The following is a 20,000-nucleotide window of genomic DNA, read 5'->3' on the forward strand; positions in this document are numbered from 1 at the left end:
TTACTTGGGTAAATTCACAGATACTCAAATATTACTGCAGTAAAAGTCCAATTTTTTCAGTTTTACTTGAGTAAATTTACAGATACTCAAATATTACTACAGTAAAAGTACACATTTTTTAGTTTTATTTGAGTAAATTCACAGATACTCAAAGTAGTACTACAGTAAAAGTATTAATTTTTACGTTTTACTTGCATAAAAGCACAGATACTCAAATATTACTACAGTAAAAATCTAATTTTTTAAGTTTTACTTGAGTGAAGTTATAGATACTGAAATATTACTACTGTAAAAGCATTCATTTTTCAGTTTTACTTGAGTAAATTTACAGATTCTCAAATATTACTACAGTAAAAGTACACATTTTTTCAGTTTTACTTGAGTAACTCACAGATACTTTAATATTACAACAGTAAAAGTAATTATTCTTCTGTTTTACTTGGGTAAATTCACAGATATTCAAATATTACTGCAGTCAAAGTCCAGTTTTTTCAGTTTTACTTGAGTAAATTCACACATACTCAAATATTACTACAGTAAAAGTAACTATTCTTCTGTTTTACTTGGGTAAATTCACAGATACTCAAATATTACTGCAGTAAAAGTCAATTTTTTCAGTTTTACTTGAGTAAATTTACAGATACTCAAATATTACTACAGTAAAAGTACACATTGTTTAGTTTTATTTGAGTAAATTCACAGATACTCAAATATTACTGCAGTAAAAGTCCATTTTTTCAGTTTTACTTGAGTAAATTCACAGATACTCAAATATTACTGCAGTAAAAGTCAAATTTTTTCAGTTTTACTTGAGTAAATTTACAGATACTCAAATATTACTACAGTAAAAGTACACATTTTTTAGTTTTATTTGAGTAAACTCACAGATACTCAAAGTAGTACTACAGTAAAAGTATTAATTTTTACGTTTTACTTGCATAAAAGCACAGATACTCAAATATTACTACAGTAAAAATAAAATTTTTAAAGTTTTACTTGAGTAAATTTATAGATACTTAAATATTACTACTGTAAAAGCATTCATTTTTAAGTTTTACTTGAGTAAATTTACAGATTCTCAAATATTACTACAGTAAAAGTACACATTTTTTCAGTTTTACTTGAGTAATTCACAGATACTCAAATATTAATACAGTAAAAGCATTAATTTTTCAGTTTTACTTGCATAAAAGCACATATACTCAAATATCACTACAGTAAAAGTACACATTTTTCAGTTTTACTTGAGTAAATTCACAGATACTCAAATATTACTACAGTAAAAGTACACATTTTTTAGTTTTATTTGAGTAAATACACAGATAATCAAATAATACTACAGTAAGAGTATTATTTTTTCAGTTTTACTTGCATAAAAGGACAGATACTTAAATATAACTACAGTAAAAGTTCAATTTTTCAGTTTGACTTAAATAAAAGCACATATATTCAAATACTATACAAGTTAAATTTTTCATTTTCAGTTTTATTTGAGTAAATTCACAGATACTCAAATATTACTACAGTAAATTTATAAATTTTTCAGTTTTACTTGATTAAAAACACAAATACTTGACTATTATTCCAGTAAAATTACACATTTTTCAGTTTTACTTGTGTGAAAGCACATATACTCAACAGTAAAAGTTTTTTTTTTGCTTGACCCGGGTAAGTAGTTTTTGTTTATTTCTTTGTGTAATGTGAGAGATGTTGTGTGTTTCAGATGAATGATGCCATGGGTTTTGAGTTGCCTTGGGTTTATTTCGTCAGCCTGGTGATCTTCGGCTCCTTCTTCGTCCTCAATCTAGTGTTGGGAGTTCTCAGCGGGTGAGCTGTCCACACTGCAACAGATGCTTTTCTTACTTAGAGTTTTTGTATTTGTAGAGTAAATATCTAAAAATTCTTAAATCAAACATTTTATAGACAAGCAAAAAGAGATTGTCTTGTTTTAAGAAATAATAATTCAAAACTAAATTAGTTTTTCCTTAAAACAAGCAAAATAATCTGTCAATGCGGTAAGCAAAATTCTTTTCATTATTTATTTATTTATTTGACATAAGATTATTTACTGATTATTTTGTATGGAAAAAGACTCAATTATATTTAATATTCTTTTCAAAAAAGTCTTGATTTCAGAATATTTAGGTATTTGGACTAGAAACAAGACTAAAACTCTTAGTAAGAAAAGCATTTTTGCAGTGTACATTACCGTACAGAGTGTGTGTGTGTGTGTGTGTGTGTGTGTGTGTGTGTGTGTGTGTGTGTGTGTGTGTGTGTGTGTATGTGTCCACATGACAGTGAGTTCTCCAAGGAGCGCGAGAAGGCTAAAGCCCGCGGAGATTTCCAGAAGCTGCGTGAGAAACAGCAGCTGGAGGAGGATCTGAAAGGTTATCTGGACTGGATCACTCAAGCTGAGGACATCGACCCGGATAATGAAGAAGAGGGAGATCAGGAGGCCAAACGCAACCGTACGTACAGTAAACTCTCATCTGTTCATCCTGTTGTCGTCTGTCTGCTGAAAGAGAAGCTGATATCTGACACTTATCAGCCATGTTTCCAACTCAGGCTCATTGTAAATATGTACCCAGGTCTACACATCTGGGAACCGTGAAATACGTACCCAGAGCTAAATACAGTTTTTTTTTCTCTCGCAAATTCACCAGAGGCCACTGTTGTACATTTTTTGATGATCTCAAATTTGCGCCATTTGCGCGTCTTACTTTTCAGTAAATCTACCAGAGGTCCCAGTTGTACATTTTCGATGATCTTAAATTTCTCCCGTACGTGCCATTTGCCCATCTTATTCTCATGTTAATCCACAAGAGGCCACAATATATATTTCAGCCGACCAGACTGAAATTCACTAAACCCAACTGATAGTGTTTTCGAAAGCATCCTAGAAAAAAAGAGCTGACGCAGTCACATGATTTTACCACCTTTTCAACTTGTTTTCAATTTATTTAATAATTATAATTATTTTTTTGCTTTTGTTTTACTGGTCTCTAGAACAGTTCTTCGCCGGACATAGCGTTCACCACATTGCGTTCGTTTTACACACAAAATGCAGCTAGACGTAGCCCCAGGTATATATTCATGGTTTCCTTGAAATGTAGACCTGGGTACGTATCCACAATGAGCCTGAGTTGCATGTTTCCATTATTAATTTGTGCAAAACATAACAATGCAATTAATTGCAAATAAGGCCCTGTCTGCATGAGCATGGGTATCTTCAAAACTAGATTTGTCAACTCTTTAGTTTAGGTCACATTTCATGCTGTTGTTTACTGGTTTATTACCTGCCTATTAGAAAAATGATACTAAAGTAAAAGCATCATACTTGCCAAAAAATGTAGTGCATGTAGAGTAAAAGTTTTACTCAACCCAAGCTCATTCTGATTGTAGTCCCGTGGACGTTTATGGAGACTGTGAGATACGTCCCGGGAGGTATGTATTTTTGCAGGTTTTGTTTTCGCGAATCCGCGACAGGCCTCTGTGTGCGATTTTTCGCGTCTTAAACGTCCCTCGCCAGCGATGTTCGCGCCCGTGCCGTTCTCGCGTGAACCCGTCAGAGGCCGAGTCGAACGACCTTCCGCTTGTCTGCCTGGATGACAGAATGATTGACCGTGCGATCGGCCAATCGGCTGACCAACCAACAACGATTCACAAAAGCCGTCCAGAAAAAGAAAAACCCTCATCTGATTTTCACCATGTTTCCGGATTTTACCACATTCTCATCCTGTGATGAACTCATTCGCTTTATTTTTTTGGATTTTGTTTTTGTTTTCTTACCTGATTTCTGGAACCGCTCTTCCCTGGACTCGAACACAGTCGTCGTCATCGTGGTCAGCCCTTCTCTTCGCCTCCCGTCCGCCGACGTACACGAAGAGCTAACTGGACAAACTGGTTGCGGCGGGAAAGCCCTCCACACGGAGGCGAGCGGGCGGCCGGCAAGCACCGGAAGGAACAACGTCACACCGCCCCTCAGCGTTCACTTAAAAAAATTAAATGCAGCTGTACGAACCTCCGGCCACATATTTCGCGGTCTCCAGAAACGTCCACGAGACTACGTTTTCAGAATGAGCCTGATTTGGTTTAACCGCAAGAAAAGCTTTTCTTACTTCGAGTTTTTGTCTTATTTCTAGTCCAAATATCCAACAATTTCTAAATCAGCAAACACTTTTTAGACAAGTGCACAATTTTGTCTTGTTTTCAGAAATAATAAGTCAAAATAAAGTGACTTTTTTCCTAAAACAAGCAAAAATACTCGGTCACACTTTATTTTGATGGTCTGTTTGTTGAATGTAAGTTACATTGCATCTACATGCCAACTAATTCTTAATTAGATTTTAAGTAGACTAGTAGGTTGGGGTTAGGGTTAGGATTAAGGTTAAGGTTGGTGTAAGTTAACATGTACTTGCAAAATTTCTTATAGTCAGTTAAATGTCTGTTGAAGGAGCAAATCAGCAGATATTAAGCAGAGAGTCTACTAATACTCAAATGGATTATCAAAATAAAGTGTTGCCAAATAATCTGCCAATGGCGTAAGCAAAATAATCTTGTTTATAGATGTATAAATAAGGTTATTTCACTCACCCCATTGGCAGATTATTTAGCTTGTTGTAAGCGAACAACTCACTTCATTTGGACTCATTATTTCTAAACTCAAGGCAATATTTTAGCAATGTCAAGAAAATGCTTCTTGATTTAAGAGTTTTTAGATATTTGGACTAGAAGACCAAAACCAAAAGTCAAAGTAAGAAAGGCATTGTTTGCAGTGTAGTGAATGAATGTGTATTTACTATGCAGTGGCTGTACTGTAAGTGTAGTTTCAGATTCCTCTTGTCTCTCTCTCTTTCTCTTTCTCTGTGTCTGTGTTGTTATTAGTATTGCAGTAGTTTTGTGTATTGCTATAGTTTTATACAGTAGATGCTGATAGCTGCTTCTCTGTTTAAATGCATGTGAACTGAAGGAGTGATGCTGGCTGATCTCAGCCGCTCCAAGAGCACCGCAAACTCAGCCTGGTTCAGTCAGTCCACTGAGACTCAGGGTAAACTCTGACTTTACTGTGTGTTTGAGTTTCACCGCTTCATTTTCATCACATGTTCATCCAAAACAACATTAGTGGCGCAGAAATAACTCCATTTGTCTGTCATCATGCGTTTGCCAAATATTCATAAAGCTTCTTATAAAACGTAACTAAAGGTTAAATAAAATGTTGTATACTCTCTGATATGTTCATTGCTGTGTTTTCTGTGTGTTTACAGCGAGCGTCCCGACCAGCGAAAACGAGTCTGTGAACACTGAGAACCCAGGAGAAGATGAGAAGATCTTCTGTGGGCCTTTCTGGTGAGCTTCCCTCTTTACATCTGCTGGAAAAACACACTGATGCACTGCAAAGCATGCTTTTCTTATATGAAATGTGCAGCATTTGTCTAGAAAATGCTTCTTGATTTAAGTATTGTTAGATATTTGGACTAGAAATAAAACAAAAATTAAGTTTAAAAAAGCATATGTTTGCAGTGTAGGAGTATCTCAGCTCCAGTATCTATAATAAATCAATGCCTGCTGGACGTTTTGTTCGTCAGCGTGCAGATTTGCACACAGTGATGGAGTATTTTTCCCTTTTTCAGTCAGAAATTGACAAAGTCGAAGTTCAGGTCAGTAGGCCACGTCCACTGCTGCGTGTGTTTGCTGTACTGTTGTCTTTTTAAAGGGTTAGTTCACCCTAAAAATGGAAATTCTGTCATTTATTACTTTCCCTCATGTCATTACAATCCTCATAATGCCTTCGTCTTTATCTTAAGGACACAAATGAAGATATTTTAAATCAAAACTGAGAGCTCCCTCATCCTCCATAGACAGCAAGGGTCTTTTTTTAAGACCATTGTCAAAAAATGTCTTTCAAGCAACTTTTATGCATTGGTTGCGTGAGTTAAAACGTTCTGCTGAAAAAATTTGTCATATTTAAGTTGCCAGCAAATGCTTTACCATAACAAGAGTAAACAAATCTGACAATAAGCATCTATAAGACAATAGTACAAAACTATACATGCAAATAATCCAAACATATTAACATGGCTTGTAGTATTTGGACTTGTGTAAAAACATTTAAAAGTTAAAGTTATAAACAGTGGAAAATTACATATTTTGTATATATAGTTATAGTTAAAGGAAAACTTTATTTTGACAATTTGTATGTGTATATATATATATATATATATATATATATATATATATATATATATATATATATATATACTGTTAAAATAAAGTGTTCCTTATTTTTACGTATTTATTTTTAATTATACTACTTATTTTATTTTTATTTATTTTATTTTTTATTTTATTTTCATTTATTTATTTTTATTTTTAAAACACTTTCAAATAAATTTCAGATAGATTTGAAATAAATGTTAAATGCGTTTTATTTATTTATTATTTATTACTTTATTTTATTTTATGTAAATTTATTATTATTGTTGTTATTATCATTATTTAAAAAAAACGTTTTAATAATTTTTTATTTCTTTATTTTTATTTTTATATTTAATACACTTTCAAATAAAATTCAGATAGATTTGAAATAAATGATAAATGTGTTTTATTTATTTACTTTTAATTATTTTATTTTAATTATTTTATTTATTTTCATTTTATTTTATTTATTTTATATTTATTATTATAAGTGTTATATTTTTAATGATTTAATTATTTTTATTTATTCGTTTCTATTTCAATTTTTAATACACTTTCAAATAAAATTCAGATAGATTCGAAATATGTTAAATATTTTTTATTTATTTATTTTTTATTATTTTATTTTTATTTTTTATTTTTATTTTTATTATTATTGTTGTTAATATTATTATTTTTAAAAAGTTTTTAATTATTTATTTATTTCTATTTTTATTTTTAATACACTTTCAAATAAATTTCAGATAGATTTGAAATAAATGTTAAATATTTTTTAAGTAGTTCTCTATTTATTTATTATTTTTATTATTAAAAATAATTATATTTTTTGTTTGTATATGCTGTCAGTTGTATTTCTTCAAAATCTGCAAAAAAATCAGAATCAGCAAAAATCGATGTTGACAGTTCCCACTGTTTGGTTCCCAAACATCAGAAATCAGAATTGGCCAAGAAAATTACAGTCAGTGCATCTCTAGTACATGGAGCTTCATATGAACAACCCATGAAGACACACTGAATATTTTGAGGATGTTTTGGACTTTGAGAGTCTCGGGACCCTTGCTGTCTACAGAGGATGAGACAGCTCCAGGATTTCATCTAAAATATCTTAATTTGTGTCCTGAAGATGAAAGAAGGACTTAGAACATTAAAAGGATGTGAGAGAGAGAGTAATTAATGACAGAATTTTTATTTTTGGGTGAACTAACCCTTCCGTATCTCATCACCTCATCATTTGGCATGTCGGTGTACAGTATATGTGCTTCATCTTCAACATCTAAAGCTCTTTTTGTTGCCATTGTATCTGCCAAGATGCTGCAATCCTTCCTGTGTGTGTATGATGTGCTTGATTTGAATGCATTAAAGGGCTTTGCACTGCATGACATTAAAGCTTGATGTTTGATTTTTGCATGCATGAACATGTCCACGTACAGATGAGGGCAAAATATTCACCCTCCTGTAAAATATTTTTTTTCAAATATTTCTCAAGTGAGGTTTAATGTAGCAAGGAATTTTCACAGTATTTCCTATAATATTTGTTCTTCTGGAGAAAGTCTTATTTGTTTTATTTGGGCTTGAATAAAAGCAGTTTTTAATTGTTTTAAAGCCATTTTAAGGTCAATATTATTCACCCCTTCAGCAATATTAGTGTTGGATTGTCTCCAGAACAAACCACTGTTATACAATGACTTGCCTAATTACCCTAACTTTACCCTAATTACCCTAGTGAAGCCTTTACATGTCACTTTAAGCTGAACACTAGTGTCTTGAAGAATATCTAGTCTAATATTATGTGCTGTCATCATGACAAAGAGAAAATAAATCAGTGATTAGAAATGAGTTATTAATTTTCCTTGCTCTAATAAACATCAAATATTTGAAAAAGAATGAAACTTTGACAGGACGGCGATTATTGTAACACATGAACACACTGATTGTGTCTGTTTTGCTTGTCTGCAGCCGCTGGCGGTGCTGGAACAGGTTTTGTCGCAGAAAGTGTCGAGCCGTGGTAAAGTCCACCGTATTTTACTGGCTGGTGATTCTGCTGGTGTTTCTCAACACACTCACGATATCATCCGAGCATTATAACCAGCCCGACTGGCTCACGGAGGTCCAGGGTGAGAAACACACACACACACACACACACACACACACACATGGAAAATGCTATAGTAAATACTACAGTGTTTTTGAAGCATACTATAGTACTTTAACGAAGCTGTTGTGGTGATTCTACAGTTGCTATGGTAACTAACAACTGTATTAGTTGATCTGTTGTGATTCTACAGTTGCTAGGGTAACACAACAACTATAGTAATTGATCTGTTGTGGTGATTCTACAATCGCAATGGTAACACAACAACTATAGTAACTGATCTGTTGTGGTGATTCTACAGTCGCTATGGTAACACAACAACTATAGTAATTGATCTGCTGGGGTGATTCTGCAGTTGCTATGGTAACACAACAACTATAGTAATTGATCTATTGTGGTGATTCTACAGTTGCTATGGTAACAACAACTATAGTAATTGATCTGTTGTGGTGATTCTACAGTCGCTATGGTAATTGATCAGTTGTGGTGATTCTACAGTTGCTATGGTAACACAACAACTATAGTAATTGATCTGTTTTGGTGATTCTACAGTCGCTATGGTAACACAACTATAGTAATTCATCTGTTGTGGTGATTCTACAGTCGCTATAGTAATTGATCAGTTGTGGTGATTCTACAGTCGCTATGGTAACACAACTATAGTAATTGATCAGTTGTGGTGATTCTACAGTCCCTATGGTAATTGATCAGTTGTGGTGATTCTACAGTTGCTATGGTAACACAACAACTATAGTAATTGATCTGTTGTGGTGATTCTACAGTCGCTATGGTAACACAACTATAGTAATTCATCTGTTGTGGTGATTCTACAGTCGCTATAGTAATTGATCTGTTGTGGTGATTCTACAGTTGCTATGGTAACTTAACAACTATAGTAATTCATCTGTTGCGATGGTTTTACAGTCGCTATGGCAACACAACAACTATAATAGTTAATCTGCTGTGGGGATTCTACAGTTGCTATGGCAACACAACAACCATAGTGATTGATTTCTTGTGGTGAATTTACAGTTGCTATGGTAACACAACAACTATAATAGTTGATCTGTTGTGGTGATTCTACAGTCGCTATAGTAACACAACAACTATAGTAATATACACCACAGTTGACTGTAGTAAAAACTAAAGTATACTACAGTATTTATTACAGTTTATCAATTCACTACAGTTAACATTACATCCCTAAATCTACCCAATACCTAAACCCAAACTTCTACTTTCCTAGCTTTTAACAAGCAGCTAATTCGTGATTTATCAAGCTATAAGTCTCAGTTCATGATTTGCTAATAGCCTGAATTGTACATTAAAATAAAGTGTGACCAAAATATCGTAGAATCGCACACCAAGGCAAAAATGATAATAACTCTTGATTTCTGAGCAAAACAATGAGAGTGTTCTGTTTATTGTGTGTTTGCTTACAGATGTGGCTAATAAGGTGTTGCTAGCGCTGTTCACATGTGAGATGCTGATTAAGATGTACAGTCTGGGACTGCAGGCGTACTTCGTGTCGCTCTTCAACCGATTCGACTGCTTCGTGGTGTGCGGAGGAATCGTGGAGACCATTCTGGTGGAGCTGGAGATCATGTCTCCGCTCGGCATCTCCGTCTTCCGCTGCGTCAGGCTCCTGCGGATCTTCAAAGTCACGCGGTGAGTCTTAAATTCGGCGTGAAATCTAAATTTACTTTGCTTATAATTTGCTTATTTTTAAGCAATTAACAACCTTCCTTCTCCCCACAAAACAATTTTTTCACTTCTGGTCACATGAAATGCCTTTAAGGCGGGGCTATTAGTCCTCTAGGGCGGGGCTATCAGTTGTTTAGGATGAAGATATAATTCCTTTGGGGCGGGGCTATGAATTGTTTAGGATGGGGATATCAGTCATTTAGGGCGGGGCTGAGAATTATTTAGGATGGAGATATCATACCTTTAGGGCGGGGCTATGAATTGTTCAGGATGGAGATATCAATCCTTTAGGGCGTGGCTATCAGTTGTTTAGGATAGATATATCACTCCTTTAGGGCGGGGCTATGAATTGTTTAGGATGGAGACATCACTTCTTGAGGGCGGGACTATCAGTTGTGTAGGATGGAGATATTACCCCTCGAGGGCGGGGCTTTTAGTTGTTTAGGATAGAGATATCACTCCTCGAAGGCGGGGCTATCAGTTGTTTAGGATGGAAATATTACCCCTCGAGGGCGGGGCTTTTAGTTGTTTAGGATAGAGATATCACTCCTCGAGGGCGGGGCTATCAGTTGTTTAGGATGGAGATATCACTCCTTTAGGGCGGGGCTATGAATTGTTTAGGATAGAGATATCACTCCTCGAGGGCGGGGCTATCAGTTGTGTAGGATGGAAATATTACCCCTCGAGGGCGGGGCTTTTAGTTGTTTAGGATAGAGATATCACTCCTCGAAGGCGGGGCTATCAGTTGTTTAGGATGGAGATATCACTCCTCGAGGGCGGGGCTATCAGTTGTTTAGGATGGAGATATCATCCCTTTAGGGCGGGGCTATAAATTGTTTAGGATGGGAATATCAGTCCTTTAGGGCGGGGCTATCAGTTGTTCAGGATGGGGATATTAGTCCTTTAGGGCGGGGCTATGAATTGTTTGGATGGAGATATCAGTCCTTTAGGGCGGGGCTATGAATTGTTTAGGATGGGGATATCAGTCCTTTAGGGCGGGGCTATGAATTGTTTAGGATGGGGATATCAGTCCTTTAGGGTGGGGCTGAGAATTGTTTAGGATGGAGATATCAGTCCTTTAGGGCGGGGCTATCAGTTGTTTAGGATGGGGATATCAGTCCTTTAGGGTGGGGCTATGAATTGTTTAGGATGGAGATATCACTCTTGTGGGCGGTGCTATCAGTTGATTAGGATGGGGATATCAGTCTTTTAGGGCAGAGCTATCAGTCATTTAGGGCAGGGCTTATCAGTCCTTTAAGGCGGAGCTAACCATCCTTAAGGGCGGGGCTATCAGTCATTCAGGAGTGGTGGTATCATTCATTTATGTCAAGGCTATCAGTCCTTTAGGGGCGTGACTATCTGTCATTTAGAACAAGGCTATCAGTGCTTTAGGATATGGCTATCAGTTCTGGGGGTGGGGCTATCATTTGTTTAGCGCAGGGATATTAGTCCCTCATGGCGGAGCTATCAGTCCATTAGGGTGGGGCTATTAGTTATTTAGGGTGGGGCTTTCTGTATTTTGGGGTGGGACTATCAGTCATTTAGGACAGTATGTTGCAGCATTCATTAACAAAGCATTACAAATACTTTAGTACATGGTAATACAGTACTATGGTAGGGTTCAAACTGCTATAGTATTTATTCATGTGGGGTGTTATGAACATGTGTGTGTTTGCAGTCACTGGGCATCTCTCAGTAATCTGGTGGCGTCTCTGCTGAACTCCATGAAGTCGATTGCATCTCTGCTGCTGTTGCTCTTCCTCTTCATCATCATCTTCAGTCTGCTTGGCATGCAGCTCTTCGGCGGAAAGTTCAACTTCGATGAGACTGTGACCAAACGCAGCACTTTCGACAACTTCCCTCAGGCCCTGCTCACCGTCTTTCAGGTGTGTGTTGCTTGTATTCCTCATGTTGTAGGGACCAAATGTCCTCACAAGTATAGCAGTACCAGTTATTTTTGACCTTCAGGGGACATTTTTTGGTTCATAAGACACACAGATAAAAGTATTTTGAAAAGTACCATATAAAAATCATTAAAGCTATTGGAAGAGCCCATCAAGATAGCTGTAAAAGTGTGTGTAACCCACTGAAAAGTTTAAGGCTGGAAAGATTCATTTATTAAGTCTCTTCTTCACACATGTCTCTCCTGCTTACCAAAGCTGCATATATTTGATGAAGTGTACAGTAAACACTTTGTGAATCTGTATTTGTGTATTTGTTCTGGCAGATCCTGACGGGTGAGGACTGGAACACAGTGATGTATGATGGGATCATGGCATACGGCGGACCCTCTTCATCAGGCATGCTGGTGTGCATCTACTTCATCATCCTCTTCATCTGTGGAAACTGTATCCTTCTTTCTGCTCATCCGAGACAACATCAGCTCATGTCACTGTGGATGACTTTGCAAAACTTAAAAAAAAAGTTAATTACTTGGCCACAGGCCTGCCTCTAGAACAAAATGGTCTGTTTTGACCGTATTTGGAAGGGTCATGAATATTAATGAGCTCTGCTATTTTACGAGCCCATTTACAACCCTATGACTTGCCTCTAGAACAAAATGGTCCGTTTTGACCGTATTTGGAAGGGTCATGAATATTAATGAGCTCTGCTATTTTTTTTAGCCCATTTACAACCCTATGACTTGCCTCCAGAATATAATGGTTTGTTTTGACCCTATTTGGAAAGGACATGAATATTAATGAGCTCTGCTATTTTACAAGCCCATTTACAACTCTAGGACTTGCCTCCAGAATGAAATGGCCCGTTTTGACCATATTTTGACGGGCTATGAATATAAATGAGCTCTGCATCTGGAGCTGTGATGTACTCTGAAATACACATATGCAAATTAATCATATTTTAGTTGACAATTTTAGCTGCATTTTTTGCAGTGTGTATAAACAAAGTATTAATTACTTCATGGATAGTAGTTCAGTAAGAGCAGAGTCAGTGTCTTAACATGAGATCAGACATCCTACTGAACGTCTTCTTGGCCATTGCTGTGGATAATCTGGCAGATGCGGAGAGTCTGAACTCAGCCCAAAAAGAGGAGGAGAAGAGGAACAAGAGGAGGAAGAGCAGGTGATGCTCATCTCTCTCTCTCTCACACACACACACACACTGAGCACAAACACAAGCTGATATATGTGTGTTTTCTGCAGGAGTATGAGCATCTACAAAAGAGATGGAGATGACCGAGAACTTAAGGTGGGTGATGTTTAAGTTCTTGTCTCAGAATTCTTAATTAATTGTGCATTATTTTGTTAATATTACACGGCTGTCTGGGATGCTCTTTTCTAATTAAGGCCAGACAAGTTTATCCGCAACCTAATGAGATGTGCAGCACTGTTGTACAAGACTGAAGGGTTTATTCTTTGAAAACAACCATTCTGGATGTACTTTATCATGCTTACTACTTACTTCTTGCTACAAAATTTAACGTTATAAAAACAAATATAACCTCCTTGTTTATTTTTTTTTTTGCTTTGTTATCGCACACCGCAGTTGGTTTTTCATCCATCAGAGCTAGCGTGATCCTGTATTTGAAAGGACCAGGACCGGCGCGTCCATATAGGTGACCTAGGCGGCCGCCTAGGGCAGCAGTATAGAGAGGGCGGCGTCCGCAACACCCCTCTTACCACCCGCGTCCTCAGTTATGTCCGCGACACCTCCCTCACCATCCGCGTCCTCAATTATATTCGCGCATAGGCGACAGAATAGAGAGGGCAGCGTCAGCGACACCTCCATCCGCACCCGCGCGTCCTCAGTTATATCCGCGCATAGGGTGACAGAATAGAGGTCTGCGACACCTCACTTCATTTTCATAACCGGTCACTTTCGTTTTCACATATTGGGGTTGAGGGCGGCGTGATCGTCAGTTCAGCTTGCTCCGGCCCTGGAAATAACCGCGCAAAAAAAAAGAAAAAAAAAGAAAAGCTATTCTGCGCATGATCGGTGACATCTTAATATTGTTTTTTTTAAGGGGGCGTTTTCAAAACGTTGACCGCACCACGCCCATTTTACATCATGGCTATGAAACCCCTGGAATTTAGTGCATGCCGATGGAGTATACAATAACCTGCTCATTATTCAGATGTAATTTGACTGTTTGTCTCCATCTAGTGTCTGAATAATGCGCAGGTTAGTGTATACTCCATCAGCTGTTTCTGACTGTTTGTCTCCATCTAGTGTCTGAATAATGCGCAGGTTAGTGTATACTCCATCAGCTGTTTCTGTCTGTTTGTCTCCATCTAGTGTCTGAATAATGCGCAGGTTAGTGTATACTCCATCAGCTGTTTTCATTTCTATCAGCTGTGCATTTAATTAAAGAATTAATCAAATATTACTGCTTAGAACAATGTTTTGTGTCTAATTTTATGTTTTGTGGCAAGTGTAATAAGCGGGATAAACTATATCCAGGACAGTTGTTTTCACTGAATAAACCCTTCAGTCTTATACAACAGTGCTGTGTTTTACATCAAGCTGCTGATAATCCTGTCAGGCTTTATTCTGCTGTAACAACCTATGTGGTGTACTTTAACCCTAATTTAACATACCTTGAAATGCTGTGATTAGCCAATCACAATCAAGTGTTCTAGAGAGCCAGGATGCATACCTTACCTGAGATGTTTTTAATGAATTGTTTCAGGCACCTGATGATCAGGAGGCCAGTCGGGATCCGGCAGAGGAGCTGGCGGACTCCTCAGGTGAACATCTGATAGTGTTTATCACTGCGTATGGGCATGGGTGAGGTCAGCTGATCACTGTGATTGTGTGTGTATGTAGAGGAGGAAGAGGAAGAGGAGCCCGAGGTGCCATCCGGACTGCGGGCACAGAGACTGTCAGAGCTGAGCCTCAGAGAAAAGATGCCCCCTATTCCAGACGGCAGCGCCTTCTTCATCCTGAGCAACTCCAACCCGTATGTCACACAAGTCCTGTGAGGTCCTGCTTTGAAAAAATATAAGAGGAAATACTGTGAACAATTCCTGAATCTGTTCAACACCATTTGGAAATATTTTAAAAAAGGAAAGAAAATTCACAGAAGGGCCAACTCTATATCTGTATATATCTATAGAGCCAGAGTTAGCTCTTCTGTACAGTGGCTCTGCTCATGTTTGTGTGTGTGTGTGTGTGTGTGTGTGTGTGTGTGTGTGTGTTTACCGCAGGATTCGCGTGTTGTGTTATCGACTCATCAACCATCAGATCTTCACCAACCTCATCCTCATCTTCATCATGCTGAGCTCCGTCTCGCTGGCGGCCGAAGATCCCATCCGAAACTTCTCTGCCCGAAACATCGTGAGACAAACCAGAAGCAAACAAAACAACACCTCATAACAGCACGCAATGCACAAACACCGGAGCAAAATACAGCCTTTTCACATTTACATTTACATTTACATTTAGTCATTTAGCAGACGCTTTTATCCAAAGCGACTTACAAATGAGGACAAGGAAGCAATTTACACAACTATAAGAGCAACAATGAAGAAGTGCTGTAGGCAAGTTTCAGGTCTGTAAAGTCACATGACTGTTATGACTTCAGTTTAGTCCCTTTTTTTATCAGGGATGGCCACAGTGGAATGAACCGCCAACTATTCCAGCATATGTTTTAGACAGCTGCAACCCAGTACTGGGAAACACCCATGCACCCTCACATTAACACACACACACTCATATAGTATGGCCAGTTTAGTTAATCAAGTCCCCTATAGTGCATGTGTTTGGACTGTGGAGGAAACCGGAGCACCCGGAGGAAAACCACACCAACACGGAGAGAACATGCAAACTCCACACAGAAACACCAACTGACCCAGCCGGGACTCAAAGCAGCAACCTTCTTGCTGTGAAGCCACAGTGCTAACCACTGAGCCATCATGCCGCCTAGTACTTAATATACTTAAGCAGAAAAGTCTTGCAGTAGTATGTCTGGCCTATACATATTCAGTACTTGAAAGTATAATGAAAGATAAATAATGAAACTACATAGACTGTGTAGAAATAAAGCTGACTGTGATGTGATTGCGTATACTTGTGTTTCTTGTCGTGCTTCTCTCTGCAGGTTCTGGGTTATTTTGATTATGCCTTCACCGCTATTTTCACAGTGGAGATCTTGGTGAAGGTAAAGACATTTTGTTTCTTATTTTCACACTATTTAAAGATATATGAGCAATATCACACGAGTAGCAGTGCGATATGGCTGTATATCAGCACTGGTGGGAGGCGTGCGGTGCCTTGGCGTCCCACTAGTGCTGATATACAGCCATATCGCACTGCTACAAGTGTGATATTGCGTTTATACAACAGTTCAACATCACAATCTTGTATATAAATAAGAAAATCAAACACAGAGAGTCTAAAAACCCTTTTTTTATTAGGAACTACTTTCTTCCGCTATTCATTCACATCTGCAGCTGACGTCAGAACAGCAGAAGCCGTTACGAATTCACCAACGTCACTTTAGAGCTAGTGTTTGAATGATTCTCTGTCTAAAGTGAAGACAAAACAGCTGATTTTTGCTCACACTTTAAGATTATAGGGCTGAACGTGACACGAAATGCCATCAGTCTACAGAGATATCTTCCTACACTGTTACAGTCTACAGTATTTCTCTGTTGCAGTCGGGATTTCACAATAATTAACCCCGAAAATAACAATGAATCCACTAACGTTACCAGACTGCTGTTGTGTTTGCGATAAGGAAATCGTTAAACACATGCAGACTTTGCTTAATTTAATTTGCCAACACAACACACATTCCTGATATGCGAGCAAATCTGTATAAATACAGCACTTCAGCATACAAAAAGAGAGATCATCTAACCTGCCAACATGTCTCTGAAAACCCGGGAGACCGGGGGGGAGGGGGTGTTCGATCGGGTACTGTACCAAAGTTGGAAACCCGGGGGTGTTTAGTTTACAGACTGTACCAAAGAGGGAGGGTGTGTGAAATTACGGGAGTTTTTTTAGAAAGAAATAAAAAACGGGATGTTTGCGGGAGACTGGTCTGAAATACGGGATACTCCCATGAAAAACGGTAGTGTTGGCTGGTGTGCTTACCAGTTTAATATTGATTCGATCTGCTATAGTTAGAAATCAGACTATTATGTCTTCTAAGCCAGGGATCACCAATCTCGGTCCTGGAGGGCCGTTGTCCCTGCAGGATTTAGCTCCAACTTACCTCAACACAGTTGCCTGGATGTTTCTAGTATACCTAGTAAGACCTTGATCAGCTTGTTCAGGTGTGTTTGATTAGGGTTGGAGCTCAAATCTGCAGGACACCGGCCCTCCAGGAAGTTTGGTGATCCCTGTTCTAAGCGTAAGGGCTTATTATGCAGTTCTGTCGCCATCTTGTGGATAAAAAACGTCAACTGTCGCCGAAGAGCTGTCTCTCAGAAATTGTAAATATTTTAAAATAGGCACTATTCTTGCATATAAACTGCATAGTTGCGATCTAAACTACATTCTCGCCTAAAAAAGCCTCAAAAGTATATTTGGTTGTCTAACAGCAGGAGTGTTTGTCAAACTGTAGTGTCTGCTTGTTGCTGGCTGGATGTGGGCGGAGTAATACACAAAGGGCAAAGAGGCTGTACGGATGCTGATAATACTTAAATATATCCCGGCTATCAGCCAATCAGATTCGAGATCCAGACAGAACTGTTGTATAAATAAGTATAGCTTCCAGATTATAATTATACCCTATTATTATTATTATTGTTATTATAATCAGGGCTTGGATGGTAACTTTTCAAATGTATTTCACTGCAGAGTATGAAATAAATGCTGCAAAATGAATGCTTACTCAGGTTTAGTAGCTTAATCTAAATTCTTTTAAAAACTTTGAAATACTGAAGCTTGTGGTTGTCAATTATAATCTGCTATCACGTCAATATGGAGCAAAATCTCTGAGGAATATTTCCAGTAGCTTGATGAATCTGTGCCACGAAGGATTAAGGCAGTTCTGAAGGCAAAAGGGGGACTGACTTGGTACTAGTGCGGTGTACCTAATAAAGTGGCCGGCGAGTGTATATTTATCTGGTGAAATATATATTGTGGTAAAACAAACTATTACAATGTCAGATTTTTCCAATCTAAATGAAAACGAATCATTTTCTGGCGTATTTAGCTCCGTAATTGATCTTGTGTTGATCAGATGACGGCGTTCGGCGCTTTCCTCCATAAAGGCGCTTTCTGCAGGAGCTACTTCAATCTGCTGGATCTGCTGGTGGTGGGAGTCTCTCTGGTGTCCTTCGGCATTCAGTAAGTTTGAGTCAGTAAATCCAGTGCGTTTGGAGTTTGTATCTGTGCTCACGTTCAACTGATGCGCGCTTGTTTTTCTGCAGGTCGTCTGCTATTTCAGTGGTGAAGATCTTGAGGATTCTGCGGGTTCTTCGTCCGCTGAGAGCCATCAACAGAGCTAAAGGACTGAAGGTCAGACACTTTCAGACTCTGCCTTTGCTTATTTATTATTTTAATTATAATGGTGAACAGATTCAGGAGTTGTTCACAGTATTTCCTCTAATATTCTTTGTCTTGTAGAAAGTTTTATTTCGGCTAGAATGAAAGCAGTTCTTAATTGTTTTAAAGCCATTTTAGGGTTAATATTATTCACCCCTTCAGCAATATTAGTGTTGGATTGTCTCCAGAACAAACCACTGTTATACAATGACTTGCCTAATTACCCTAACTTTACCCTAATTACCCTAGTGAAGCCTTGACATGTCACTTTAAGCTGAACACTAGTGTATCTAGTCTAATATTATGCGCTGTCATCATGGAGAAGTCGCTGGAATCTTGTAGTTAGGTCGTGGTGTAACATGACTGCTTTAAAACAGGATAATTCCTCATAATCTGCTTTAATTGTAGAACTGACAATAACGCCGCTGTTGTGTTGTTTTGTGGCGTGTCTCAGCATGTGGTTCAGTGTGTGTTTGTGGCCATCCGGACGATCGGGAACATCATGATCGTCACCACACTCCTGCAGTTCATGTTCGCCTGCATCGGCGTGCAGCTCTTCAAGGTGCAGAGACGTTCACCTGGAGGCCAGATTTCAGATTTACAGCCACATCATCCTGCAGTTTCTCTGACGGGACGCGTGTGTGTGTGTGTGTGTGTGTGTGTATGTGTGTGTGTGTGTTTCCTCAGGGGAAGTTTTACCGCTGCAGTGATGAAGCAAAGTCAACGCCGGAGGATTGCAAGTGAGTGTGTGTATGTGTGCGCGAGTGTGTGTGGGTTTGTGCATGTGCTTGCATCTTTGTGTGTGTGTGTGCGCGTGTGTTTGCATTGGTGCTTGCGTGATTGTGTGTGCTTGCATTGGTGCGTGTGTGATTGTGTGTGTTTGTGTGTGTGCTTGCATTTGTGTGTGGCTCAGTGTTTGTGTGCATGTGTGTGTTTGTTTATCTGTATGTGTGTGTGTGTGTGTGTGTGCGCGTGTGTTTGCATTGGTGCGTGTATGATTGTGTGTGTGTGTTTGTGTTTGTGCTTGCATTTGTGTGTGGCTCTCTGTTTGTGTATGTGTGTATGTGTGTGTTTGTGTATCTGTGTGTGTGTTTGTGTGTGCTTTCACTGGTGCGTGTGTGATTGTGTGTGTGTTTGCTTTTATGTGTGGCTCTGTGTTTATGTATGTATGCATGTGTGTGTGTGTTTGTGTGTGGTTGATGATGTTGTTGTGTCTGCAGAGGGACGTATATCGTGTACAGTATGTGTGTGTGTGTGTGTGTGTGTGTGTGTGAGTGTGTGTGTGTGTGTGTGTGTGTGTTTGATGATGTTGTTGTGTCTGCAGAGGGACATATATCGTGTACAGTATGTGTGTGTGTGTGTGTGTGTGTGTGTGTGTTTGATGATGTTGTTGTGTCTGTAGAGGGACGTATATCGTGTACAGTATGTGTGTGTGTGTGTGTGTGTGTGTGTGTGTGTGAGTGTGAGTGTGTGTGTGTGTGTGTGTGTGTGTGTGTTTGATGATGTTGTTGTGTCTGCAGAGGGACATATATCGTGTACAGTATGTGTGTGT

At 38.3% G+C, this 20,000-nt stretch overlaps 1 protein-coding gene across 27 annotated transcripts in view; it reads left to right on the plus strand.

The window, feature by feature from the left end:
• The window catches only part of cacna1db (calcium channel, voltage-dependent, L type, alpha 1D subunit, b), a 65,398-nt gene that overhangs the window by 19,461 nt on the left and 25,937 nt on the right, over window positions 1-20,000 (plus strand). For 9 of the 27 annotated variants that reach the window (XR_012384808.1, XM_073911288.1, XM_073911293.1 and 6 more), the window contains exons 8-26: window positions 1,724-1,827; window positions 2,299-2,468; window positions 4,970-5,047; window positions 5,265-5,346; window positions 5,631-5,657; window positions 8,152-8,309; window positions 9,730-9,955; window positions 11,670-11,877; window positions 12,219-12,339; window positions 12,964-13,075; window positions 13,156-13,201; window positions 14,643-14,700; window positions 14,780-14,912; window positions 15,160-15,289; window positions 16,053-16,112; window positions 18,144-18,250; window positions 18,334-18,421; window positions 18,903-19,010; window positions 19,136-19,188. Coding sequence is in view for 26 of the 27 variants with exons in the window: in XM_073911288.1 (XP_073767389.1) it covers window positions 1,724-1,827; window positions 2,299-2,468; window positions 4,970-5,047; window positions 5,265-5,346; window positions 5,631-5,657; window positions 8,152-8,309; window positions 9,730-9,955; window positions 11,670-11,877; window positions 12,219-12,339; window positions 12,964-13,075; window positions 13,156-13,201; window positions 14,643-14,700; window positions 14,780-14,912; window positions 15,160-15,289; window positions 16,053-16,112; window positions 18,144-18,250; window positions 18,334-18,421; window positions 18,903-19,010; window positions 19,136-19,188 (2,069 nt within the window). In the remaining variant the exon portion in view is untranslated. Of the gene's footprint in view, window positions 1-1,723; window positions 1,828-2,298; window positions 2,469-4,969; window positions 5,048-5,264; window positions 5,347-5,630; window positions 5,658-8,151; window positions 8,310-9,729; window positions 9,956-11,669; window positions 11,878-12,218; window positions 12,340-12,963; window positions 13,076-13,155; window positions 13,202-14,642; window positions 14,701-14,779; window positions 14,913-15,159; window positions 15,290-16,052; window positions 16,113-18,143; window positions 18,251-18,333; window positions 18,422-18,902; window positions 19,011-19,135; window positions 19,189-19,668 lie in introns of all 27 variants that reach the window. The other 18 variants (XM_073911298.1, XM_073911308.1, XM_073911305.1 and 15 more) reach the window with 4 other exon arrangements.

Source organism: Danio rerio, chromosome 8, assembly GCF_049306965.1.
Source record: "Danio rerio strain Tuebingen ecotype United States chromosome 8, GRCz12tu, whole genome shotgun sequence".
Classification (NCBI taxonomy): domain Eukaryota; kingdom Metazoa; phylum Chordata; class Actinopteri; order Cypriniformes; family Danionidae; genus Danio; species Danio rerio.